The sequence below is a fragment of the Haemaphysalis longicornis genome, unplaced genomic scaffold (genome assembly GCF_048455015.1).
Source record: "Haemaphysalis longicornis isolate Haplotype H1 unplaced genomic scaffold, Haemaphysalis longicornis Haplotype H1 scaffold_7, whole genome shotgun sequence".
In the NCBI taxonomy this organism is placed as follows: Eukaryota; Metazoa; Arthropoda; class Arachnida; order Ixodida; family Ixodidae; genus Haemaphysalis; species Haemaphysalis longicornis.
Window position 1 is genome coordinate 121,127,663 of NW_027526422.1, and position 21,100 is coordinate 121,148,762.

Below are 21,100 nucleotides of genomic sequence, written 5' to 3' on the forward strand. Positions count from 1 at the left end.
TGCCGGTCTCACAATAGAGAGTTTTAGCATAGCGCGCTCCGTCCGCTAACGCTACGGCGGCGGGTAGCGGAGCCCGACTGGGCAGGCGCAAATTCGTTCCGGTAGGAGGATTAGTTACGCGGGCCAGCCTTCGCCATGTTTGCGCAATCCTCCTCACCCTCATCAACCTCCTCACTCTCCCCGCGCGCGCCTGCGCAGTAGGGTCCCGCTAACCCGCCGCCGTAGCGTGAGACTATACCAGCCGCTATGCTAAAACTCTGTAATAGTAGAGAGTTTTAGCATAGCGGCTAACGTGCGCTACGCTATAGGGTCAACGGGTACCGGGGTCCGATTGCGCATGTGCACGCAGGCACGGCAAGATGGGCTGAGATGGGCCACCCCTCACCGGAACGAATCCGCGGGCCTGGCGAGGCGGGCCTCACGTCCCTGAGGAACGAATGCGCACCTGCCCAGTTGGGTCCTCGTGCCTGCCGATCGTAGCGTAGCGTACGCTGACCGCTATGCTAAAACTCATCGCCGAGTACAATAACGCTATCGCGTTGGATGTTTGAAGGCGAAGCTTATAGCGTCGTCCAAATTTTAACACTTTAGTGTCCCTTTAAATTGCATTCACTCCTCGATTACTACAGTCCTATCAGGCAAAACTGCAACGAAGCGCAGAACAGCCTAAATTCAACCCACGTGCTCATCAATGCGCTCATGCGGGCTCTTGTTCACATAAAGAGTTCTACCGCAAAAGACTGCAGATCCTCAAGACGGCTATTCGCGGCCATATATCCTGCCGCAGTGATTTAAAAGAATTTCGTTGTGTGGCCAACAGGCGAAGCCACCATCTTCCAAATGAAAGCGCAAGCCGAAGGTTGCGTGATGTCATCGTTATAAGGAAGAAAGTGAAGTTGGTTGGAAAGCGAAGCTGTAAACGACACCCACTACGATTACCCATGCGACGTCCCTTGGATTCACACACATGGCTCTACAAAGGGTGAGGCCAGAGACAGGTAACCACACCCTTTATTGTAGAGTGAGCTACACTGGCCAAGGTTGAGCAGTTTCGCGTGGCTCCTGGGGAGCCGTACTACGCATGCGCGAGGAGCAGTGACGTCACACAGCGCACAGAACGTTGCTCGCTGCCCGGCGTCTCACACACCCCCCGCTCCCAGCGTCTTTGCCGACCTCCGTTCCGCACGTGGCGGCCCGGTCCACTTGATGATTATGCCAGGGGCGGCCGGGTGTGGAACCGATCGTTTGTGCGTCGCAGCAAAACCAGCGTGTGCCAAACCAGCTTAGCTCTGGGGCGATTGGTGGCACTGCGCCGGAGCCGCTTGATAAATATACATGCGTCGCATAATGCGGATACCGTGTGTATGTCATTGAAGCAGCAGTAAGCATGATAAGCTAATCCTAGACAACCAGGAAAGCTAAGAATAACTAGCTGAACCTTAGCTCACGATATAACTTGGCATAACCGAGCTAAGCCATTGCTAACTTTTTTACTTCAGGGATATTCCTTGTTAAGGTTAAATCAATGCATGATCCACGAATGGTGATTGGTTGAGTTGTATTGTTGAAGCACATGAGTGGAAACTCTTTTTTTTATAAAATGAAAGAAATTTGCTAAAACCCGGTGTTAGATGTAGTCACTTCTCTGCCTCTGCCGACGCCGACGGAGGCGACGAGAGCGCACAGCGGCGCGAAAGGTCGCGTCCCGCTATCACGGAGTATTCTGCGAGAAAGCAGGGGGTAACAGAGAGTTTTAGCATATCGGAAACCGGAGGATCACACTACGGCAACGGGTTACCGGTATCCGACTGCGCAGGCGCGCGCGCGGGGAGGGCGAGGGGGTCTTAGGGGTTGCCCCTCAGCGGAACGAATGCACCGGCATGGCGATGGCCGGCCCGCAGAACTAATCCACCCTACCGGAACGAATGTGCACCTGCCCAGTCGGGCCCCGCTACCCGCCGCCGTAGCGGTAGCGGACGGTACCCGCTATGCTACCGGAACGAATGTGCACCTGCCCAGTCGGGCCCCGCTACCCGCCGCCGTAGCGGTAGCGGACGGTACCCGCTATGCGGGTACCGTCCGCTACCGCTACGGCGGCGGGCGGGTACCGTCCGCTACCGCTACGGCGGCGGGTAGCGGGGCCCGACTGGGCAGGTGCACATTCGTTCCGGTAGGGTGGATTAGTTCTGCGGGCCGGCCATCGCCATGCCGGTGCATTCCCTCCACTGAGGGGCAACCTCCTCGCACTCCCCGCGCACGCATGCGCAGTCAGGTTCGGCTAACCCGCCGCCGTAGCGTGAGCCTCCGCTAGCCGCTATGCTAAAACTCGTTTTAGCATAGCGGGTAGCTCCCGCTAACGCTACGGTGGTGGGTACCGGCCGACTCGACTGGGCACTTGTGGATTCGCTCTGGTAGGGTGGATTAGTTCCGTGGGCCGGCCGTCGCCATGCCCGCGCCTTAGTTCCGCTGAGGGGCAACCTCTGCGCCCGCCCCGCGCGCGCATGCGCGGTCGGGTCCCGGTAACCCGCCGCCGTAGCGTGTGCCTCCGCTAGCCGCTATGCTAAAACTCTCTAATTTAGCATAGCGGCTAGCAGAAGCTCACGCTACGGTGGCGGGTACCGGGATCAGAACGCGCATGCGCGCGCGGGGAGGGCGAGGAAGTGGAGAGAAGGCGCGGGCATGGCGAAGGCCGGACGGCGGAACTAATCCCCCCACCGGAACGAATTTTACACCTTCCCAGTCGGGCCCCGCTACCCGCCGCCGTAACGTTACCCGGTATGCTAAAACTCTCTAATAGAGTTTTAGCATAGCGGCTAGCGGAGGCTCACGCTACGGCGGCGGGATAGCGGGACCTAGAGCCACTATATGAAGCGTAGCTTATTTAGTGGCTCTAGCGGGACCCTACTGCGCATGCGCGCGCGGGGAGAGTAAGGAGGGTGAGGAGGATGAGGAGGATGAGGAGGAATGCGCGGGGATGGCGAAGGCTGGCTCGAGGAAATAATCCCCCATTACCGGAACGAATTTGGGCCTGCCCAGTTGGGCCCCGCTACCCGCCGCCGTAGCGTTAGCGGACGGTACCCGCTACGCTAAAACTCTCTAATAGGGAGTTTTAGAATAGGGGGCCCCAACGCTCTGGGGCCCCCAAGCGTCCTGGGGCATCGTACTGCGCATGCGCAGAACCCAAGCCGTCTTTGGGGTTTTGGGTTTGCGTCTAGCGCGCACGCTATTTTGCCGAAACAGCGGGCGCCCCAAAGCCGGAGTTTGCGTTCTTGCGTCGCTCTCGCAGCCAGCGAGACTGCGCGTGACCATGGCTGAAGCGAAACTTGCGGCTCGTTCCTCGACTCACCCGATCAACTACGACGATCGCCGAGCGCGCGTCGTTCGCGAGAAATGGATAAAGCAGGCAATCGCGAAGCGTCTTCGGAAACAGTCCGCGCGCACGCCGGCCGCGCATGCCAGCTCGGCACACTCAGCGGCTCGAACCGGCGCACACCACGGTAGCAACCGCTTGTCGCTGCTCTTCCGAATCAATCTGATCGCTAAAAAGAAGTTCCACATGCGAGCAAGTAGGTGTTAGTGTGATGAAAAATTGTGCCAGGGATTGTTGTCAGGGCTTATTTTAAAAGCGGCGATCAGATGACTGCCGCGATGCTAAGCCTACGCTGACCGGCCGCGGACGTTCGGCGATCCGACCGATCGCCGCGGCGCGCGGTGCGCGGAGCGGCCGAGAGATGGCGCAACCTGTGCAACAGCATTAGAGTTGACCCGTCCCAAGGACACAGAGGCCCCGCGACCGCGGCGGAAACCTCTTCTCTCCCCTCTCTCGGACTCAGCGTGCACCGCTACTACCGACTTCTCACGAACTCTGGGAAGAGTGTGGTGTTTGTCTGTGCCGTTCGTGTCGGGTACACAATCTAGAGGGAACGCTTGTTTCGACCGTTAGCGCTTTTGGGTATAAATACGACCGCCCCCAAGCGCTATAATTCATTCCTGTTCGAGCACTGAATCAATGCTGTCACTCTGCTCGAGTCCCGTACTGTAACCTCGCCCATCGGAGCATTGTTCTTTGGCTTCGGCTCATCTCTCGCTATGAAGAAATTCATGTTGCGGACTAGTAAACGTGCGCTTTGGTGATGCTTTCATTTCTGTGACTCTGCTCATGACCTAGCCTTTGGGACAATGCACCAGATACCTTGGGAATGTTACAGAATATTTGCCCCCTCTCATGTACTCACCTTTCTAGTGTTGCCTTGCTGAGAACCATGCCGGCCGAAATGTCCGGGTATGCCAGCGATCTGGCCTCCTCGAAGTGGTGCGTGATTGTGGCCTCTTGGTCCCACAGTGCGTGGCCCACAAAGCACGCCTGCGCGGATTAATGTCGGCGCTGCAACTTGTGGTAGGCCCTTCCATGCGCTCCAGGCAATTGACTGACCTATTGATTAACTGCATTGCAACTGTTGGTATGTGCTACTCTGTAGGTATAGCTCTTTGGTGGAGCAACGGAAGCAATTGACTATATGCTCCATCCTACAGGCTTAACATTTGGGGTCCACGACGCAAATCGGCGTCCGCAGCTTGAAATGCAATGAGTAATTATTCTGATGCGTGTCGTCGTTTGACGAGCGACAAATAGTGCAAGCACACCGATCGGTTACTGGGACTCAACTTTTTTATTAAGCGAACCGAATCCCCCCCTCCCCTTCCGGATGAATCGCAGGCGCCGAAAACGATAAGCCATACATCCGGCGGATCAGACAACGCCAAGGGCAGAGCGTGGGAAAATTACCTTCAGCTTGCAATGGCGCGTCGACATGGGCACCACGGTTCACTCAAACCTTAGCGTTAGGGGTAACGTCTTATGTTAGGCTTAACGTGAGGTAACATTGAAGTTCACACAGACTTCCGACATACCAAGCAACGTCATCCTCATTTGAGCTGCGGGTAACGGCTGACGGCGTTCACCTCAGAGCGTGACGTTAGGCCTAATTAACGTCGTGCTGTTGCATGCCTGCGTCCCCCCTGCCAGTGTCGCTCATCAACACCAGCGCAAGCAAGTTATAAACAGGCAAGTACGGGATGCTTGTCTAAAAAAAGCTTCACGAAACAGGCTTCACGAATTTTCCTGCGAAAACGGCAGACACATAGTAGTGCTTTCGCACTAAAAATGCAGACTCCCAAGCGGGAATCGTCGGATGGATACGTTGCTATAGAAACCGGCCCCTTTGAAGTCGGCCTCTTTTCTATACACAGATGCATTGCTGGGAAGGCATTTTTATGCTCATGCCCTGCCCCTTATTCTTTAATATGTTTTCAGCAGCAGCAGCAACAACATATATAGGTAGTCTGAGGCCACAGAAGGGAGAGCCTTTTATTCAATACATCCAATGGCCCCATGTATAACGATCATTTAAAGTCAGCTTTACAACTTTGCACGACTGTATTGCTGGGAAAATGTTTTAACAGAAGAGCTGCTTATAGCTTTTCGTCCCGCCATCCAGTGTTATCAAAAATACCAAGGAAAAATACCGAGCGCACGCGTGTGCGCCTCGTGAAATGCGCCCGGCGTCGGCCAGCTCGACCTTCGAGAACACTCTGCCCAGCGTTCGTGGCGCGATCTCTCGCCCCCTGGGGCCTTTTATCGCTAGAATTTGCTTACAATGCGGTGAAAGTGCGGCACATCTAGCGTTAAAGACGGACAGAGATGGGCCTCCTCGTTGAGTTTGCATAGCAATGCTTACGCATTCAACAAGAAGTTGTCTAGCGCCATGCACTCGAGCCACACCAATGGAGCTGTCCCGCACTGTGTGCGCCTCCCGTCATTTAGAATCAGCTTAATACGAAGAAATCAATAGAGGGTTCATATAGGTTTGATTCTGAGAGAAATAGCGCAAACAGACTCTCTATTTTGCAACCTGCTCATGCACGTTTCGGGTAGTACGTGAAGTGACCCTCGCTGGAGCGATATACGTAGGCCCTCCCGCACAACGTCAGAAAAGCTGCCTTGCCAGCATTTTTCTGTGCCTCGCATTGTATAATCGCTAAATGCGGCGGGAAACACCGTACATGAGGGCTATATTAAATATAGGTAATCTTACATGCGTGCAGTCTCGTCCTCGTACAGCTTCGCGAAGAAGCGCGAGGTCGACACCTGTGGTCTCGTCACAGAAGAAGAACCATCCTTCGCCGTCTCTGTGGAGTTCGCGCAGCCTGAAACGCGAAATCGTGATACCGTGTCAACAGATTTGGCGAAAGGTGGACAGGCTGCCTCAAATGCGGGCCACACTGCGCCTTACCGTGGTATCAGCGGAAACACTGTCCACGCGCCCACGACGTCGGGCCACCGCTTGTGCGACAGGTGCACGGTGGGGGGTACCTGCTGGGAAGAACAGCATCGGCACCGCCGCCACTTTGAATGACCTTCCGGCACCGCCGCCACTTTGAATGACCTTCTGGCAACTGCAGTACTAAAGGGGGCAGGAAAATTTGCGTGTCCTTTCTGTGGCGGAGACCCACATCGACGCGGCACTTAGTAGTGAATTCCCTTCACGAGCACAAATGGGTTTCGTTCAATTTTGGAAAGGCGTGCCGTTCCTCGACCCAGCAAGGTCGCACCAACGAAGTCTTGGACTGAGGACCCCGCCCACTTACGAGCTCGATCTCACTGTTAAATAAAGTTTTCTCCTCCTCCTCCTCCTCCTCGATTACTCTCAGGGTCTGATGTGCATTATATTCCACATGTCACTCATACTGAAGTAGATGTTTGTAATCAAGATAAGCACTTTAGAGCTTCTTTGTATGGTTACCCGACGACCTAAATCTGCATTCTTGCCGATTCGTTTGAAGCTCTACAAAACATCCAGAACCCGCTTGCCCACAAAATCATTCATCAGATCTTCCCCGGAACCACTCCGGCACTTTCATTAGAGAGTTATAGCAGAACGGAGAACCGCGGTCCTGGTACGGTACCCGTTAGGCGACCGCCGCTACTGCGCCTTCGCAGAGGCGCACGTGTACTGGGTTCCGTATCGGGACCAGTCCTCCGCTCTGCTATAACTACGGACTGAACAGCACATTAGGGTCAAAGGGGGGCCACGTGTCACGAGCTACGGAATCAGGCAGCTCATTCAGCAGCTGCGCTGGAAAGTTCACGCTCGCGTTCACCCGCTGTCTTCCTTACACCGATGTCTGCCTTCGACGCGTTATCCTCGGCAGCCATTCAAGTACATCGTTTCAAGACAAAATCCTAAGACAACGGCAGGCTGCCTAGTCCAATGCACCAGCCCGTTCCAGTAACGAGGGGAGCGCCGAGTGGTGGCGCCACCCGCCATGCCTCCCCGTCCCGCGCTCCTCCGCGGGAGCGACAACGGCGACAGCTCGGGTATGGTCCCTAGACATAGCTCGGGTGAAGCCACAGCCACTACGAAACGGCGGTTGAAGTTTTGGTGGCAACACGGGGCAGTTCAACGGAGTGCTTGAGTTTGATTTTGTGCGACAACAGCAGTGTAGCGTTTTTTCTTTCTAGGTTTTATTATTTTTTGGCTCCGCCGCGCCGCTAGGCGATGGCGACCTATTATAAAGGGAATAGCCGCCATTACCATCACCATCCGTCAACAAAGCTGATTTACACCACCTCATTCAATTCTGCCCGAAATCCCGTGTTATCGCGGTTCCCCACCCTTTACTCCCCACCAACAATTCCGCGATGCCCATAAATCTGTAGAATAAATGTTTGTTTAAATAAATGTCACCTCTCCCTCCTTAAACCCCCAATCTGTGGACAATTACCCGTTGTTACGAATCGGCCAGCGCCGCCGTACTTTCCCGCATCACTCCTCGGCTGTGCGGCGAAGCCACTGCGTGCGCCTTTCAGCCGTCAGGCGCCACCATGTCGGTGAATCATACTTTCACATCTCGACAAGCCCGGGTCAGACGCTACGCTTTCGGCCCATTTCAAAACTTCGGCGGCTGCCGGCGAGGCTCGTCTCAACGCTCTTCAAGCGCTGGACACATGTACGATTTGTACACGCGATTCGCATGCGACTGATCGTTACGACTGTCACCACGACTAGTCGTATGCGTGAATTTGAGACACATGACCCGATGCGTGCATGCGATGCGCCGTCGGCGTCGCTCCGCCCACCGTTTTTGCTCCATGGTCAACTACGACTATCGCTGAGCTGAATTTGTAGATTCCGATCGTTTAATCGCAAAAAATGGATAAAGCAGGCAATCGTGAAGCGTTTCCTGCCTTCGGAAACAGTTCGCGCACACGCCGGCCGCGCCTGCCAGCTCGGACACTCAGCGGCTCGAACCGGCGCAGACCACGGTAGCAACCGCTTGTCGCTGCTCTTCTGAATCAATCTGATCGTAAAAATGAAGTTCCACATGCGAGAAAGTAGGTGTTAGTGTGGTGAAAAATTGTGCTTGGGATTGTTATCAGGGCTTATTTTAAAAGCGGCGATCAGATATCTGCCGCGATGCAAGCGTATACGCTGACCGGCCCCCGCGGCGCGCGGCGGGCGGTGCGCCGACCGGTCGAGAGATGGCAATACCTGCGCGGAAGCATCGAAACAGGCTACGCAGATGTTCAACTACGACGATCGCTGAGCTGAATTTGTAGATTCCGCGCGTTTGTTCGCAAGAAATTGATAAAGCAGGCAATCGCGAAGTGTTTTCTGCCTTCGGAAACAGTCCGCGCACACGCCGGTCGCGCCTGCCAGCTCGGCCCACTCAGCGGCTCGAACCGGCGCAGACCACGGTAGCAACCGCGCTTGTCGCTGCTCTTCTGAATCAATCTGATCGCTAAAAAGAAGTAGCTTATGCGAGAAAAGGGATGATAGTGTGGTGAAAAGTTGTGTTATGGATTGTCATTCGCAGTTACACAGATAGCGGCAATCAAATATCCGCCAGGATGCTAAGCCTAAAGTTTCCAACACCCGAGCCGACCAGAGCAACGCACGCCGGTTGCGGGAGGTTGGGGCTCAGCGGGCTCTCATTGGCTGTGGCCTCACGACGATGGCAACGATGGCACGACTGCATCTGGCTTGCCAGACGCACGTCGTGAGCCTCCTCCGACCAGCGATCGACGCCAAAACGGGTCCTAACGATCAATCGTAACTATCAGTCGCATGCGAATCGCGTGCACTAGTCGTACATGTGTCCAGCGCTTCAAGGATCGCACCGCGATCGCACCGGAGTCCTCCTCTCTCCCCTCTCCCGGACTCAACGTGCGCCGAGGCTATGAACTGCTCACGAACTCTGGAAATAGCGTTGTGTGTGTCTGTGACGTTCGTGGCGTGTCGCCGCTTGTTGGCGTTTTGACCGTTACCGCTTTTGGGTATAAATAGAGCCGCCCAACCGCTGTAACCCATTCCTGTTAGAACAGCGAATCCATGCTGTCACTCTGCTCGAGTCCTGTATTGTAACCTCACCCGTCGGGGCATTGTTCTTTGGCTTCGGCTCACCTCTTGCTATGAAGTAACCAGTTACGTTAGCCTACGGCTTCTGGACATCTTCCCGGCTGCAGTCGGCCTTCACGGTTGCAACAACTGGTTGGCAGCGGTCGGATGGCAACTTCGTAACACCTGGAGCCAGCGGTGCGAGAGCCAACACCACGGACGTCAAGGCGGCTTCGGACTTCGCAGAATTCACGGCGGTCAATGGTGAGTGCGGGACTTGTCTTCACTGAGTTTTACCAGGCTTCTGAGGTTAGCTGGTAGGGCGTGTGTTTTTGCCGCGTGGGTTATTCGCGCAAAACATTTTTGGAGCAGTGGGAAAGCAGTACTCTAGACCGGCCATGAATTTGAAAGCGTTGAAAAAACCGCAGTTGTTGGAGCTTGCAAAAGAGTTGCGCTTGGATGTTACGGACGCGCTGAGAAAGCGAGAGCTGATACAGGCTATACTCGCTGTCGGCGCTGACGATGAGGAGCTGTCGGAATGCATTGAGCGGATCAATGGCAGGGAGACCGCGAAACGTCAGGCCGCAGAGGCAGAGGCTGAGCGCCAGCGTGAGGAGCTCGAGAGGCAGAAACGAGAGCAGGAACGCGAGGAAAGAAAACGACAGCACGAGGAAAAGATGCGATGGTACGACCTCGAGCTCGAGCGCCTCGAACGGGAAAGAAAGGAGCTCGAGGGAGAGAGACTCCAACGGGAGAACAAGAAAATAGAGCACGAAATTCAACTCGAGCAGGAAGAAGTGAAGCCGGAGTTTGAATTGTTGCTCGAAAAAGACCTCGTTGTCGAGGAAAGCACCGTGCCAGCGCTGCCAGTAGCAGACGCTCGGGAGCGCGATTCGGAAGCGACGGTTGCGGCCCAGCAGCGCGGCAAGGTTGCTGAGAGAGTAGTAGTAGTAGAAAACTTTATTATAAAGTCAGGCTATCTAGCTCTCAGAGGGTGGTGCCCTTAGTCCAGGGCCCCATTTGCTGCTGCGATCCGTCTTACCCGGTCTATCAGTCCGCGCTGGTCGTCCAAGGCTGAGCTGGAAAGAACGGCTTCCCATCCGGAGGGTGAGGGGCTGGGTATAGGCAATTGGGTCGGGGGTTTGGGGCATTCCCATGTGGAATGGTACAGGTTCGGGTGTCCTCCACAGGATGGGCATCTGTCTGGGTACATGGTAGGGTAGAATTTGTGCCGGAGCGAGAGGCTAGGAAACGTGTTATTTTGTAGATAACGACGGCGCATTAAGCTCAGACTGTCGGCAGAGGCGGCAGAGGGCAGTGCGTGTCCACTGAGTGCGATAATGTGTCGGCGTTTGTTTTGGAGATCTCGGCAGAGTGTTCGGACGGTTCAGATTTGCGGGAGGCCTTAGGAACGGCTACCGATCTGAACATGAACACTTCGCGAGATAGCGAGGTTTCGCTGGAATGCGTAAACCATGAGGCTACCGAGAGGCCGCACGAGTCCACTGAAACGGAGGTTGTTCCTTCGGACGGTAGTACAGAAACGAGCAACGTGGTGGGAAAGCCTGCAGTCGAGGCAGCAAACGGTTTGCACGGTTCAGTTGGGAGAAATGACGATCTCGCCACTGAGCAAGCCGATTCCGTCAAGCTGACCTCGAGCAACGGCCAGCTGAGCTCGTAGAGACTCAGGTGTCTGGGGCGGCTGAGCCGTCTTTTGAGACAGGGCAGCTTGGATCTAGTGTAGCCTTGACAGCCGCAAAACAGAACGAAAACACCCTTCGGTGTTCGCTTACTGAGGGTGTTGCGGGAAAGGCGAGGAACGTAGAGATAGGGTCTGTTGGAAGCTACGAGGCGTCTAATGAGCACACTGTGCCCTTGTCACTCCCAGCTGATGCTCCCGACGACAGGCCAACAACGGCTGAGCTAGTTGAGGTTCCGGTGTCGCCTGTGACTGAGCCGAAGTCGGGAACCGACCAGCCTAGAGAAGAGAACGTAAACGCGTTCGTAAAAAGGCGAGCAAGAAGGATAGAGAGAAAACCTCTGCGCGCACTTGCGGCGCGTGTTTCAGTGCGGGCACGTCAAGGGGCAAAGCCGTGAGCTCGCATCACGCCAAGGGAACGCCGCCTCCACGAAGGAGTGCGCGCCTAACGTATGAACGGTGGAAAATCCCGCTTGCTCCTCCGCGCGCTCGACCTTTGTCGAAAAAGACGACCGGTGTCCTGTCACGCGGTCGCAGCAGTCGCTTTCAGAAAGCAGGCACACCTAAAGTGCGGTACAAATTGGGGAAAGCTCAGGGCAATGACGAGAGCTCAAATCGCAGCTCTCTGCGCGAGAAGTGGCCTGTACACGCCTGACTTTCTCAGTTTCATTGTTTTTCCTGAAGCAGGTTTCGCCCTTTACGATTACGTTTTTTTTGTGTGTGTGGGACATTTCCAATCACGCGAAATGTCACCTTTCAAGTTTGTGCACCTGTCTAAAGTACTGCTGGGCTAAAATATAACTAGAGTAGTTAGTTATTCGCGTATTTTTTTCGCAACTAAAAAGCCTGGTAGATCTTCAGTGTGGATTTGTCTTCGCACTTGCCGGCGATGCGGTTGTGTCTTCCTGTGTTGTTCTGTTGCTTGTCTGACCAAGCCAGAGATGTTCTTCGGAAGCCACTACTCGTCCTGTGACCGGCCCGGTGAAGCTCCAGCACGGTGTCGTACAACCCAGGCCTGGAGTCGAGCGTCTGCCGGGCACTTCACTTCGACAGCATCCCTCCGGACAACGGTTGAAGACCCTTATCCATGGGGATCTCGGACCCCCGGCGGAGAAGCTGTTACGAATCGGCCAGCGCCGCCGTACTTTTCCGCATCACTCCTCGGCTGTGCGGCGAAGCCACTGCGTGCGCCTTTCAGCCGTCAGGCGCCACCATGTCGGTGAATCATACTTGGCGTCTCGACAAGCCCGGGTCAGACGCTTCGCTTTCGGCGCATTTCAAAACTTCGGCGGCTGCCAGCGAGGCTCGTCTCAACGCTCTTCAAGGATCGCACCGCGATCGCACTGGAGTCCTCCTCTCTCCCCTCTCCCGGACTCAACGTGCGCCGAGGCTATGAACTGCTCACGAACTCTGGAAAGAGCGTTGTGTGTGTCTGTGACGTTCGTGGCGTGTTGCCGCTTGTTGGCGTTTTGACCGGTACCGCTTTTGGGTATAAATAGAGCCGCCCAAGCGCTGTAACCTATTCCTGTTAGAGCAGCGAATCCATGCTGTCACTCTGCTCGAGTCCTGTATTGTAACCTCGCCCGTCGGAGCATTGTTCTTTGGCTTCGGCTCACCTCTTGCTATGAAGTAAACAGTTACGTTAGCCTACGGCTTCTGGACTTCTTCGCGGCTGCAACAGCGGCTGGCCGCTCGCATCATACACGCTACCCCACGTATGTCGGAGGCCACGGAGCTCAGATCGGGTGCCCCCACTCGGTTGCAACACCGTTCACCTCATCGCACGATTTGGCCACAGTTTAGAATGATGGGGATCTGCATATGACCTCTTTCTCCCAGAAGACCCACGACAAGATCAAGACCGTATCTTCTGAAAAACCCACCTCACCAGAATCCTCTCATCATCATCATCAGCCTATTTTATGTTTTGCAAGGTGGAACATCGTCCACTGGTTTCCAACTGCACCTGTCCCGCATTGTTTGGATCCATTCTTTGCCACCAAATTTCCTCGTCTCATCCATCCATCGAGTTATCGGTCCTCCCAGTGCATTCAGATCCAGCCCGCAGTTATGTACCGCGGTTACCTTATACGCTTCGAGCTTCGCGATCGCTGCGCCGCCTGCCGCCGCTTCTCCGCGGCGTTTACGGGATTTGCGCTGCTTGGCTGATAGGGGCCCGTGCAGTGTTTTGGCTCTGTTTCGCTTCTTTTCGCATTTCCGCGCCCTATAAAACTTGTAATGGTGACGTCTATAAGCAAAGAGTACGTTTAGGTCACTTAAAAAGCAGCTGCGTCTTCGCGGAGTACTCGAACGCCAACAAATGCTACCCGAGGACGCGGTTCTGCGCGCTTCGTCGTCGCGCATCCGGGCGTCGGCGACGGCACCAGTATATCATTACTGTCAGCTCCGAATACGTCAGGCACAATTGAATTATACTGTCGCCTTGTTTGGACTTGATACTGGCATAGTGAGAGGTTGGTTCCGTTTTGCAGCGCGGACAACGAATGCGGCTTCGTTTCGAATCTATACGTCGCAGAAAAATATGCTTCGGGGATGTGATTACCCAATCCCGGACAATAACTTATGTCTTAACATACTTAACAATGTTAAGTATATTACAAGGCTGTGCTTCGTTAAACATGTGCCCACTCACGCCTCATAGCAAGAACGAAGGAAAGTATTGAAACCACGGAAAATATACAAATGCTGTGCAGGTCCGGAAGCTGCAGAATAGCTCGAACGCGAATGAAAAAAACCCAGTGCAGCTTCTGGTATGCTAAAGACGTTCGTCGAAACTCAAACCAGGTAGGATTCACCAGACCAACGTAGACGCGAAATGCACTGCTATTTCGCGAGACATGGTAGGGGGAGTGGGGGGGGGGGGGGGGGGGGGAGTGATGTGTATAAATGCGGAGCGTTTTAGTAATCACACACAAATTTCGCGTTACGTGCCCTTTGGTTTTTCAATTTCAACGAACAGCTGATTGTTCGGCAGAGGCATTTTTGCAAGTATACAGGGTAGGCAGTTCAAGCGATGAAAGGTGTCGTTTGAAGAGTGTGGTATCTGTTAAGGCCCTCTGATTTCAGTTTTTGCTTTATTCTGCAGGCTCCCTGTGTCATGTGACGATGTTTTGAAGAAGCGTTTAGTCGAGGACGAGGACTATATTTTAAGCCCGACTCCGCGCTGCTCGCGGAGGATATATGTAGCAGATCAATGTTCACGGGCGCTCACCTCACAAGACGACCCTTTGTCGCGTGCTGGTCCCTAGCTGAGTATAATTCTGCATTATCCATCGTACTTTCGTTGAATGTTCGCGAAATTAAGACACACAGGCTTGCAAATGGCGTGCTCAATATATGAGGGATGATATTGGCAAACGTAACTGGCGGACTGTCAGGTATGAGTGCTCCGCTAGATTATGTAAGCGCCCAAAACCGGTTTACATAGTAGTGTATAGCCGTAGCATCAACATCTGAGGAAACACTGGTTACGGAGACACTGTTAGTAAATTTTAGGGCGGCTGACAGTCAGCTCCATGCATACGCCGCGGTTCCACGACGCTGTCCTGTGAAACACACCTGGCACTTATGCAGGCCGAATGTACCACACTAAGACCACGTCAGAAACATTTACACTCTCGTAAAAACACCCCATTTCCGAACAGAGTGACTGCTTTCCAACGCCCACAAACGGTAAATATTATAGTCGTGCACGTGCCGCAAAAGCAACGGCGAAAGTGGGAAACGGGACGGCGACTCCCGCGGCTGCTTTCGAAACGGGCCGCTAGGGGGATTTCAGTGGCGCCGCTGAGATATACCGTCTGTGGGCGTTAAAAATACATGTTTATGTGGAGCAGTCACTCTGTTCGCAACCTCTCAGTGTGCCAGTATCAGGTCTAAACAAGGCGACAGTAGAATTCAATTGTGCCTGACGTATTCGGAGGTGACAGTGGTGACAGTGGTGACGAAACATCGGACTGCGTGTCTGGCCGGTCCAGGGTGACGTCATATAGTCGTTTTCGGAGCCGGAAACGATATCCTGCGCTGCTGTTGTCGGTGGTATTCGTTTGGGCAGGAGACGTGGGCGTAGCTGTGTGAGCAATAGACAGATTTAGTTGGGCGCGCGCTCCGGACGAGCGTACGCCCCGGCGGGGCGGCTCGCGACTGCGCATGCGCAGTACGCTACGTAAACGCCCCGGCGATGCGGTGCTACGCACGCAACGGCTGGGAGCGTATGCTCCGGGGCGCTTGCGGGGCGCTGCGGACCTGCTGGGAGGCCCCTTGCTTTCAAAATGGCTGCTGCCTCGGCGATGTCGGCGGCCGTATGTGGCAGGTGGTTCCCCGACTGAAAACGCGGACCGTCGCGTGTTTTTCTCGTTAGGCGACAACGTTTCAGTTCCAACAGGCATGCAGACCAGAAATGAGCGACCAAGGACAACCTGGATGGCTCCCGAAGAGGCCGGCGGTGTTTGTGTGCGTGTCGCGGCGGTGGAATGCGCGCAGTGTTGGTGCAGATCGGCGGCCTCCATTTAGGGAATTCAAGAATTTTCGCCTGCGCCGTCGTCGCGCCCTCGGGTGCGAGCCGAGAACGTTGCGCTACCGTGTGAAACGTGAAGGATTTGTAGTTGGACTCCACGAATAAGAGGAAGTGAGTAATAGGAACGCATCGTGTATCTTATTGAGTTTCTACACCCGGGTGAAGTGTATCACCAAACCGCCGTGCCAGCCTACCCGCTGTTTCATTTTGCGTGTCGCATTAGAGTCGCATGCCATGCTCAGTTCTATTTGTCGCATGGTCCTGCCATATTTCAGAGCTGAATAAAGTGAGTATCCCGAGCACTGCCTGTTGCTTCAAAACTTCGGCGTCGCGCGGTTGAGCAAAACAATCGCGACGGGTGTATCATATTTTTCCCTAATACTGAATCAAGGTAAGAGGGTATTTTTTATCGTACTTGCAAGATTTTTACAATCGAAACCAGCATTAACGCATTGAAAAAAAAAAAAAAAGAAACGCCGCTCAACTACAGTTTGCCTTAGTTAGCCACGTAAAAAAGTTAAATTTGGGTACTTCGCGTTGGGTTCAACAGGTGGCGCCGCAAGGTTAAATTTGGGTACTTCGCGTTGGGTTCAACAGGTGGCGCCACAAGCGTTAGCGCACGCTACGAAAAACGCTGTACTAAAACTATGCATGGGCGCGTCGCGACGAGCGTACGCTCCGCTTTACGCCCAGCAATACGCTAACGCCCGGAACGCCCAACTAAATCTGTCTAATGCTTGTAAACTTTGCGTGTTCGACGTCTTTTTGCACTGGTGCCGAAAACTGCGCGGTTCCGGCACCGCGCGGTGCGCGATGTTGACGCGCACCGCGGCGACGCGGCGGTGCGCGTCGCCGAGCTCGCCCAAGTTGTGCTATGGCAAGCTCGAGGAATGCCAAGTACTGCTTGTGGAAGCCTGTCCGAGCAAATCGACGACGACGCCAAGATGCATTAGTTTCCACGCGACGACATGCAGCGCTAAACGTGGACTGAGTTCGTGCGCGGCGGCGGCCGCAAGAACTGTCGCCCAAGCCAGCGGGCTCGGCGTTGCTCTGGTCAGCTTGGGTGTTGGGAACTTTAGGCTTAGAATCGTGGCGACTATTTGATCGCTGGTATCTGTACAACTGCGAATGACCATCCCTTACACAACTTTTCACCCCTCTATCATCCCCTTTTTCGCATATGGAGCTTTATTTTGGTGATAATTTCCGTTTCAGCGATCGGTGACCAAGACATCTGCCGTGGCCTGTTTTGATTCTAGCGCGCAGGTGGCGCCATCTTTCGGCCGCTCGCCGCACCGCGGTGCCGGCAGTGCTGGGTCGGAGTGCCGAACCTCCGCTTCCGGTCAGCGTAAGCTTACCATCGCGGCAAATATCTGAAAGGAGCACTGACACCAATTTTCGGCGTTAATATTATTGCACAGTTCACTTCCTTCACTCAACAGAATACCCTGGCTGAAATATGAGCGGCCTGCGACGCGAAGAACATAGTTTAATTGGATCTCATTTATCGCGCCGACGAAGCAGCGCGCGGAGCGGCACTCAGCAAATGGACATCAGCGTGACATCACTCCAGGAGAGGAAAAAGAAGTGACGCGACAGCGCTCGTCAAAAACTCGTGACGTCACTTCACGCGCGCGGCCCCACGAGCGGCGAGCGGGCGCAACACCCTCTCAAGCGGGCGCCGGTGACGTCTGCACAAAGCGGTGAGGTCAGGCAGGGAGTCTGTCATATGCGCCGTTCGGGATGAAAGCGCGGGAATTTGAAACAAGCGATTTTCAGGCCGTTCAATGTAATGAACTATCGCGCGCTGAAGTATTTGAAGTGCTGTTTCAGGTTGGCCAGACCATTAAGCATCGATAAAAGCAATAAAAGTGTAACATAAAATTTTCGTGTCAGTGCTCCTTGAACGCCGCTTTTAAATTCAGCGCTGATAACAACCCCTAGCACAATTTTTTAACACACTAACATCTACTTTCTCGCATGTGGAACTTCTTTTTCGCGATCAGATTGATTAGAAGAGTGGCGACAAGCTGTTCCTATCACGGTCTGCGCCGGTTCGAGCCGCAGTGATATTAAAAAACGGACGACGGCGAAGACATCGCCGGCCTAATCGCCTGGCCAAATAAAGTTGTTCTGTCTGTCGGGTGGCAGCGACTCATCCGAGTCTGACGATTCAGACGACATGTCGACTGCGCGGGCGAGTGCGGACCATGTGCAATCGTAGCAGACGATGCGGCGAACGTCCCTGACGTCACGGGTGAAACGTAAGGCTGGCCCGCTTGCAGGCTGGCTTCTTTCTTCTTCTTAGGTGGTTCGATGGAAAAGGAAAGGAAATGAACTGGGGATATTATTGAGCCCAGCTGGGGGCTCACCGGCATACAGCCCAGTCCGGCGGGTAGGGAATATAGAAGGGGGTGAATAGGACAGGGTAGAGAAAAAGGAGATAGGTAAAGAGAGAAAATTTAAGGCGCCGGGAGGAAAAGAAGCGTTGCCACAGTCACTGGGGGCCACCGAGCACAGTACACACCACAAACACAGGTCCTGGCGTCATGCTGCGTCCTGGAGAAGTTCTCGACGGGAGAGGTGGAGCGTAGAGGCGAGGCTGTGCTGCGATGAGTTGTGCGCGGAGGTCCGAAGTGAGGGGAGCTTGCTGGGTGATGTTCGAAGAAGACGAGCGGTTACTGGCGAGCGGGAGCAGGCGCTCGACGGCCCCACGCAGCAGAGCGCGCGCCGCCCGAACTAAACACCCATGGCTCGCGACGCGTGGCCGGCATAATCGTGATACCGCCCCTGCCGCGCAGGAGCGAACGAAAAACACGTCCGCACCCCACGATGACCGAGGCCAAACCACTGGCCAAACTCCCTTGCAGGCTGGCCTTCGAACGGCCATTTTCCCGCGTGGCGACCAAATTTGAAACTGGTTGCACTAAACGTGCTATAATTAATTCTGTGTTGGCGGCTGACAGCTTTCGGTTCGATTTTCGTAATTACTGGGCCAATAGGTATTCTTTACAGCATAAAAACTGAAAGCGAGAAATTTCGTGTCAGTACTCCTTTAAGTGACCTAAACGTACTCTTTGCTTATAGGCGTCACCATGACAAGTTTTATAGGGCGCGGAAATGTGAAAAGAAACGAAACAGAACCAAAACACTGCACGAGCCCTATCAGCCACGCAGCGCAAATCCCGTAAACGCCGCGGAGAAGCGGCGGCAGGCGGTGCAGCGATCGCGAAGCTCGAGGCAACGAAAAAGTATCTATAAACGTTGGCTCGAGGCGTATACACTCTAAAAAATCACCACAGGTGGGCTTCACCACAATGCTTTAGAAGTCAGAAGGACCAATCAGCGTGACCAAATGTGCGAATTTGGCGAATTCCGGGGCCAAGCATGCGATCATAGTTAAAAAGAATCCCGGGGCATCTAACATGAAGTATGCAATGTAAAAGTGTATTCGACGATTGTAAGTCTCCCTTGCCACACGACGCGCGCTGATTGAGCGCCGGAGAAGCCCCGGTGGGAGGAGAAATCGCGCACTTTCTGAGGCGGTGGCGCCCTCTCTTGCGTTGAACCGGATTTAAGCAATTAATGAGACAGACTGGCCGCAAGTTGTCTTCGTGTCACACGCCGCAGCATCTTAAGGAGTGTGCTTTACAGGAGAAAACCTGGCGCTTGAAACCAATTTCGAGGCGGAATTTCACAAATATCTGTTATCAGTGCAATTAAATCCTGGTTATTTCTGTATTCTAAATTAGTTTGAATCATGTTAGTGTATTTTGACCCGGTTTTATTAATTATATACTTATTTTTTGACCATCGTTTGAAAACTTGATTTCCGTGACGACATGAGACGACGACGGGAGACGCCGGTACCCCGAGCCCCTAAGGTACTTCGCCCCTAATATTAAATATGCGCTGAGACAACAGCCGACATGCACGCCTTGCACTGTTTCAGCTTTTTATTCCAATCGCGTGCTTGACCTCGGCATTCGTCAAATTCGCACATTTGGTCACGCTGATTGGTCCTTCTGAAGCATTGGGGTGAAGCCCACCTGTGGCGAGTGTAGAAGCACACTGCTTTTCAGTTCTGCGCTTTGCATATATCTAGCCCAACTTCTGGTCCCAACAGATACGGAGCCCGCCCCGACCCCCCCCCCCCTTCCCCTCTCTCTCTACTGTTATCACATTAAAGGGACACTGAAGTGAATTTGCAAAGCTCCCCTTTTTGCTTGCACTGCGTAGACTGGCTCAAATTAGCACACTTTTCATCGTTTATCCGGTTGACAAGTCGGTAATTATTTTACAAAGCGCGAAAGAAGAAAAACTCTACCATGCGCGGTTTGCGGCGGCCGCACCAACTAAAGGCTGTGACGTCGGGAGGAGGTGGCACCGTGATTGGACGATGTCCAAGGTTAGCATTCAAACAAGTTCCGGTTTCGGTTCTGTAAAACACCATGCTTGACATCCGACGGCATCGTTGGATGGGCATTCTCGATATCTCAGTAATCGTCGTACCGCGCTTCTGCCATGATGTCGGCTGTAAAATGCCTTAGATAAGCCTCCCAGGACGGTTTGGCATCGTAGAAATCACTAGCCGAGGCCTACGCAGTGGATGAACGCCCTCCGCGTCCCCGCAGACGCTCAAATGCCATGCGCGTTACCCCCATATTCGGAGCTTGCCTCACTCATGCCCGTATCGTAAAAAGCGTGTTCGCACCAGGCCAAGGGTCTGTTGATTCTGGCCTGTGCCCATTGCCCGCAAACCGTCGGTGCTTATGGCAACAGTACGCCAACGAGAACTCGCTAGCGCGTCAGTGTCAGCCTGTGCGCGTTCTGTGAACTAGTTCGTGGAGCAGTGAACGTTACGGCCCAAAAAAAGGTGAACTCAGAAATGAAAACATCGGCAGAAAACGAAAAAGTCAACTTATAAAAAAAAAGAATGTACCCTCGAGGATTCTAACTCGTGACTTGCAAAACACTTGCAGCAAACATTCCTAGCGCTCCAGACCACTCGGCCACGGGGCTTTTTTTTTTTTAATACCGGCTTGGTACAGTGAACAAAAAACAAAACAAAACAATGACACATGCCTTCACACAACATAATGGTAAAAAACCCCTTCAAACAATGACACATGTCTCCACACAACATAATGATAAAACCCCTCCCGCTGCTACGTGTGGCGCGCGTTAAAAGCGTTTCAGGTTAACTAGTTCATCCAATATGTTAGCCCAGTCAGGTTGCTCGTCTTGCATTTTAATTACATCTCTGATATAAGCAATGCTTTCAATAAAGTATTCCCTTGCCGATCGTGCATCCGGGTCTGCATGTCGCACGGCCATACGAGGTTTCCAGAGACTGTGCAGGCTCAAGGCCATAAACATGTCAAGTGGCATGCCTCCGTCATTACGCGTTGGAAGGAAACGTAATCCGTACGGAGATACCGGCAGTTCTTTCTTTAGTGTCCGCTG

General features: G+C 53.8%; 1 protein-coding gene across 2 annotated transcripts in view; it reads right to left on the minus strand.

Moving 5' to 3' along the window:
* Nucleotides 1–21,100, minus strand: part of LOC144146904 (beta-1,3-glucosyltransferase-like) — a 43,109-nt gene that overhangs the window by 12,134 nt on the left and 9,875 nt on the right. The window contains exons 3-5 of one of the 2 annotated variants that reach the window (XM_077678865.1): nucleotides 6,294–6,373; nucleotides 6,096–6,207; nucleotides 4,236–4,363 (exon numbers count right to left, since the gene is read on the minus strand). In XM_077678865.1, the coding sequence (XP_077534991.1) occupies nucleotides 4,236–4,363; nucleotides 6,096–6,207; nucleotides 6,294–6,373 (320 nt within the window). Of the gene's footprint in view, nucleotides 1–4,235; nucleotides 4,364–6,095; nucleotides 6,208–6,293; nucleotides 6,377–21,100 lie in introns of both variants that reach the window. The other variant, XM_077678864.1, reaches the window with a different exon arrangement.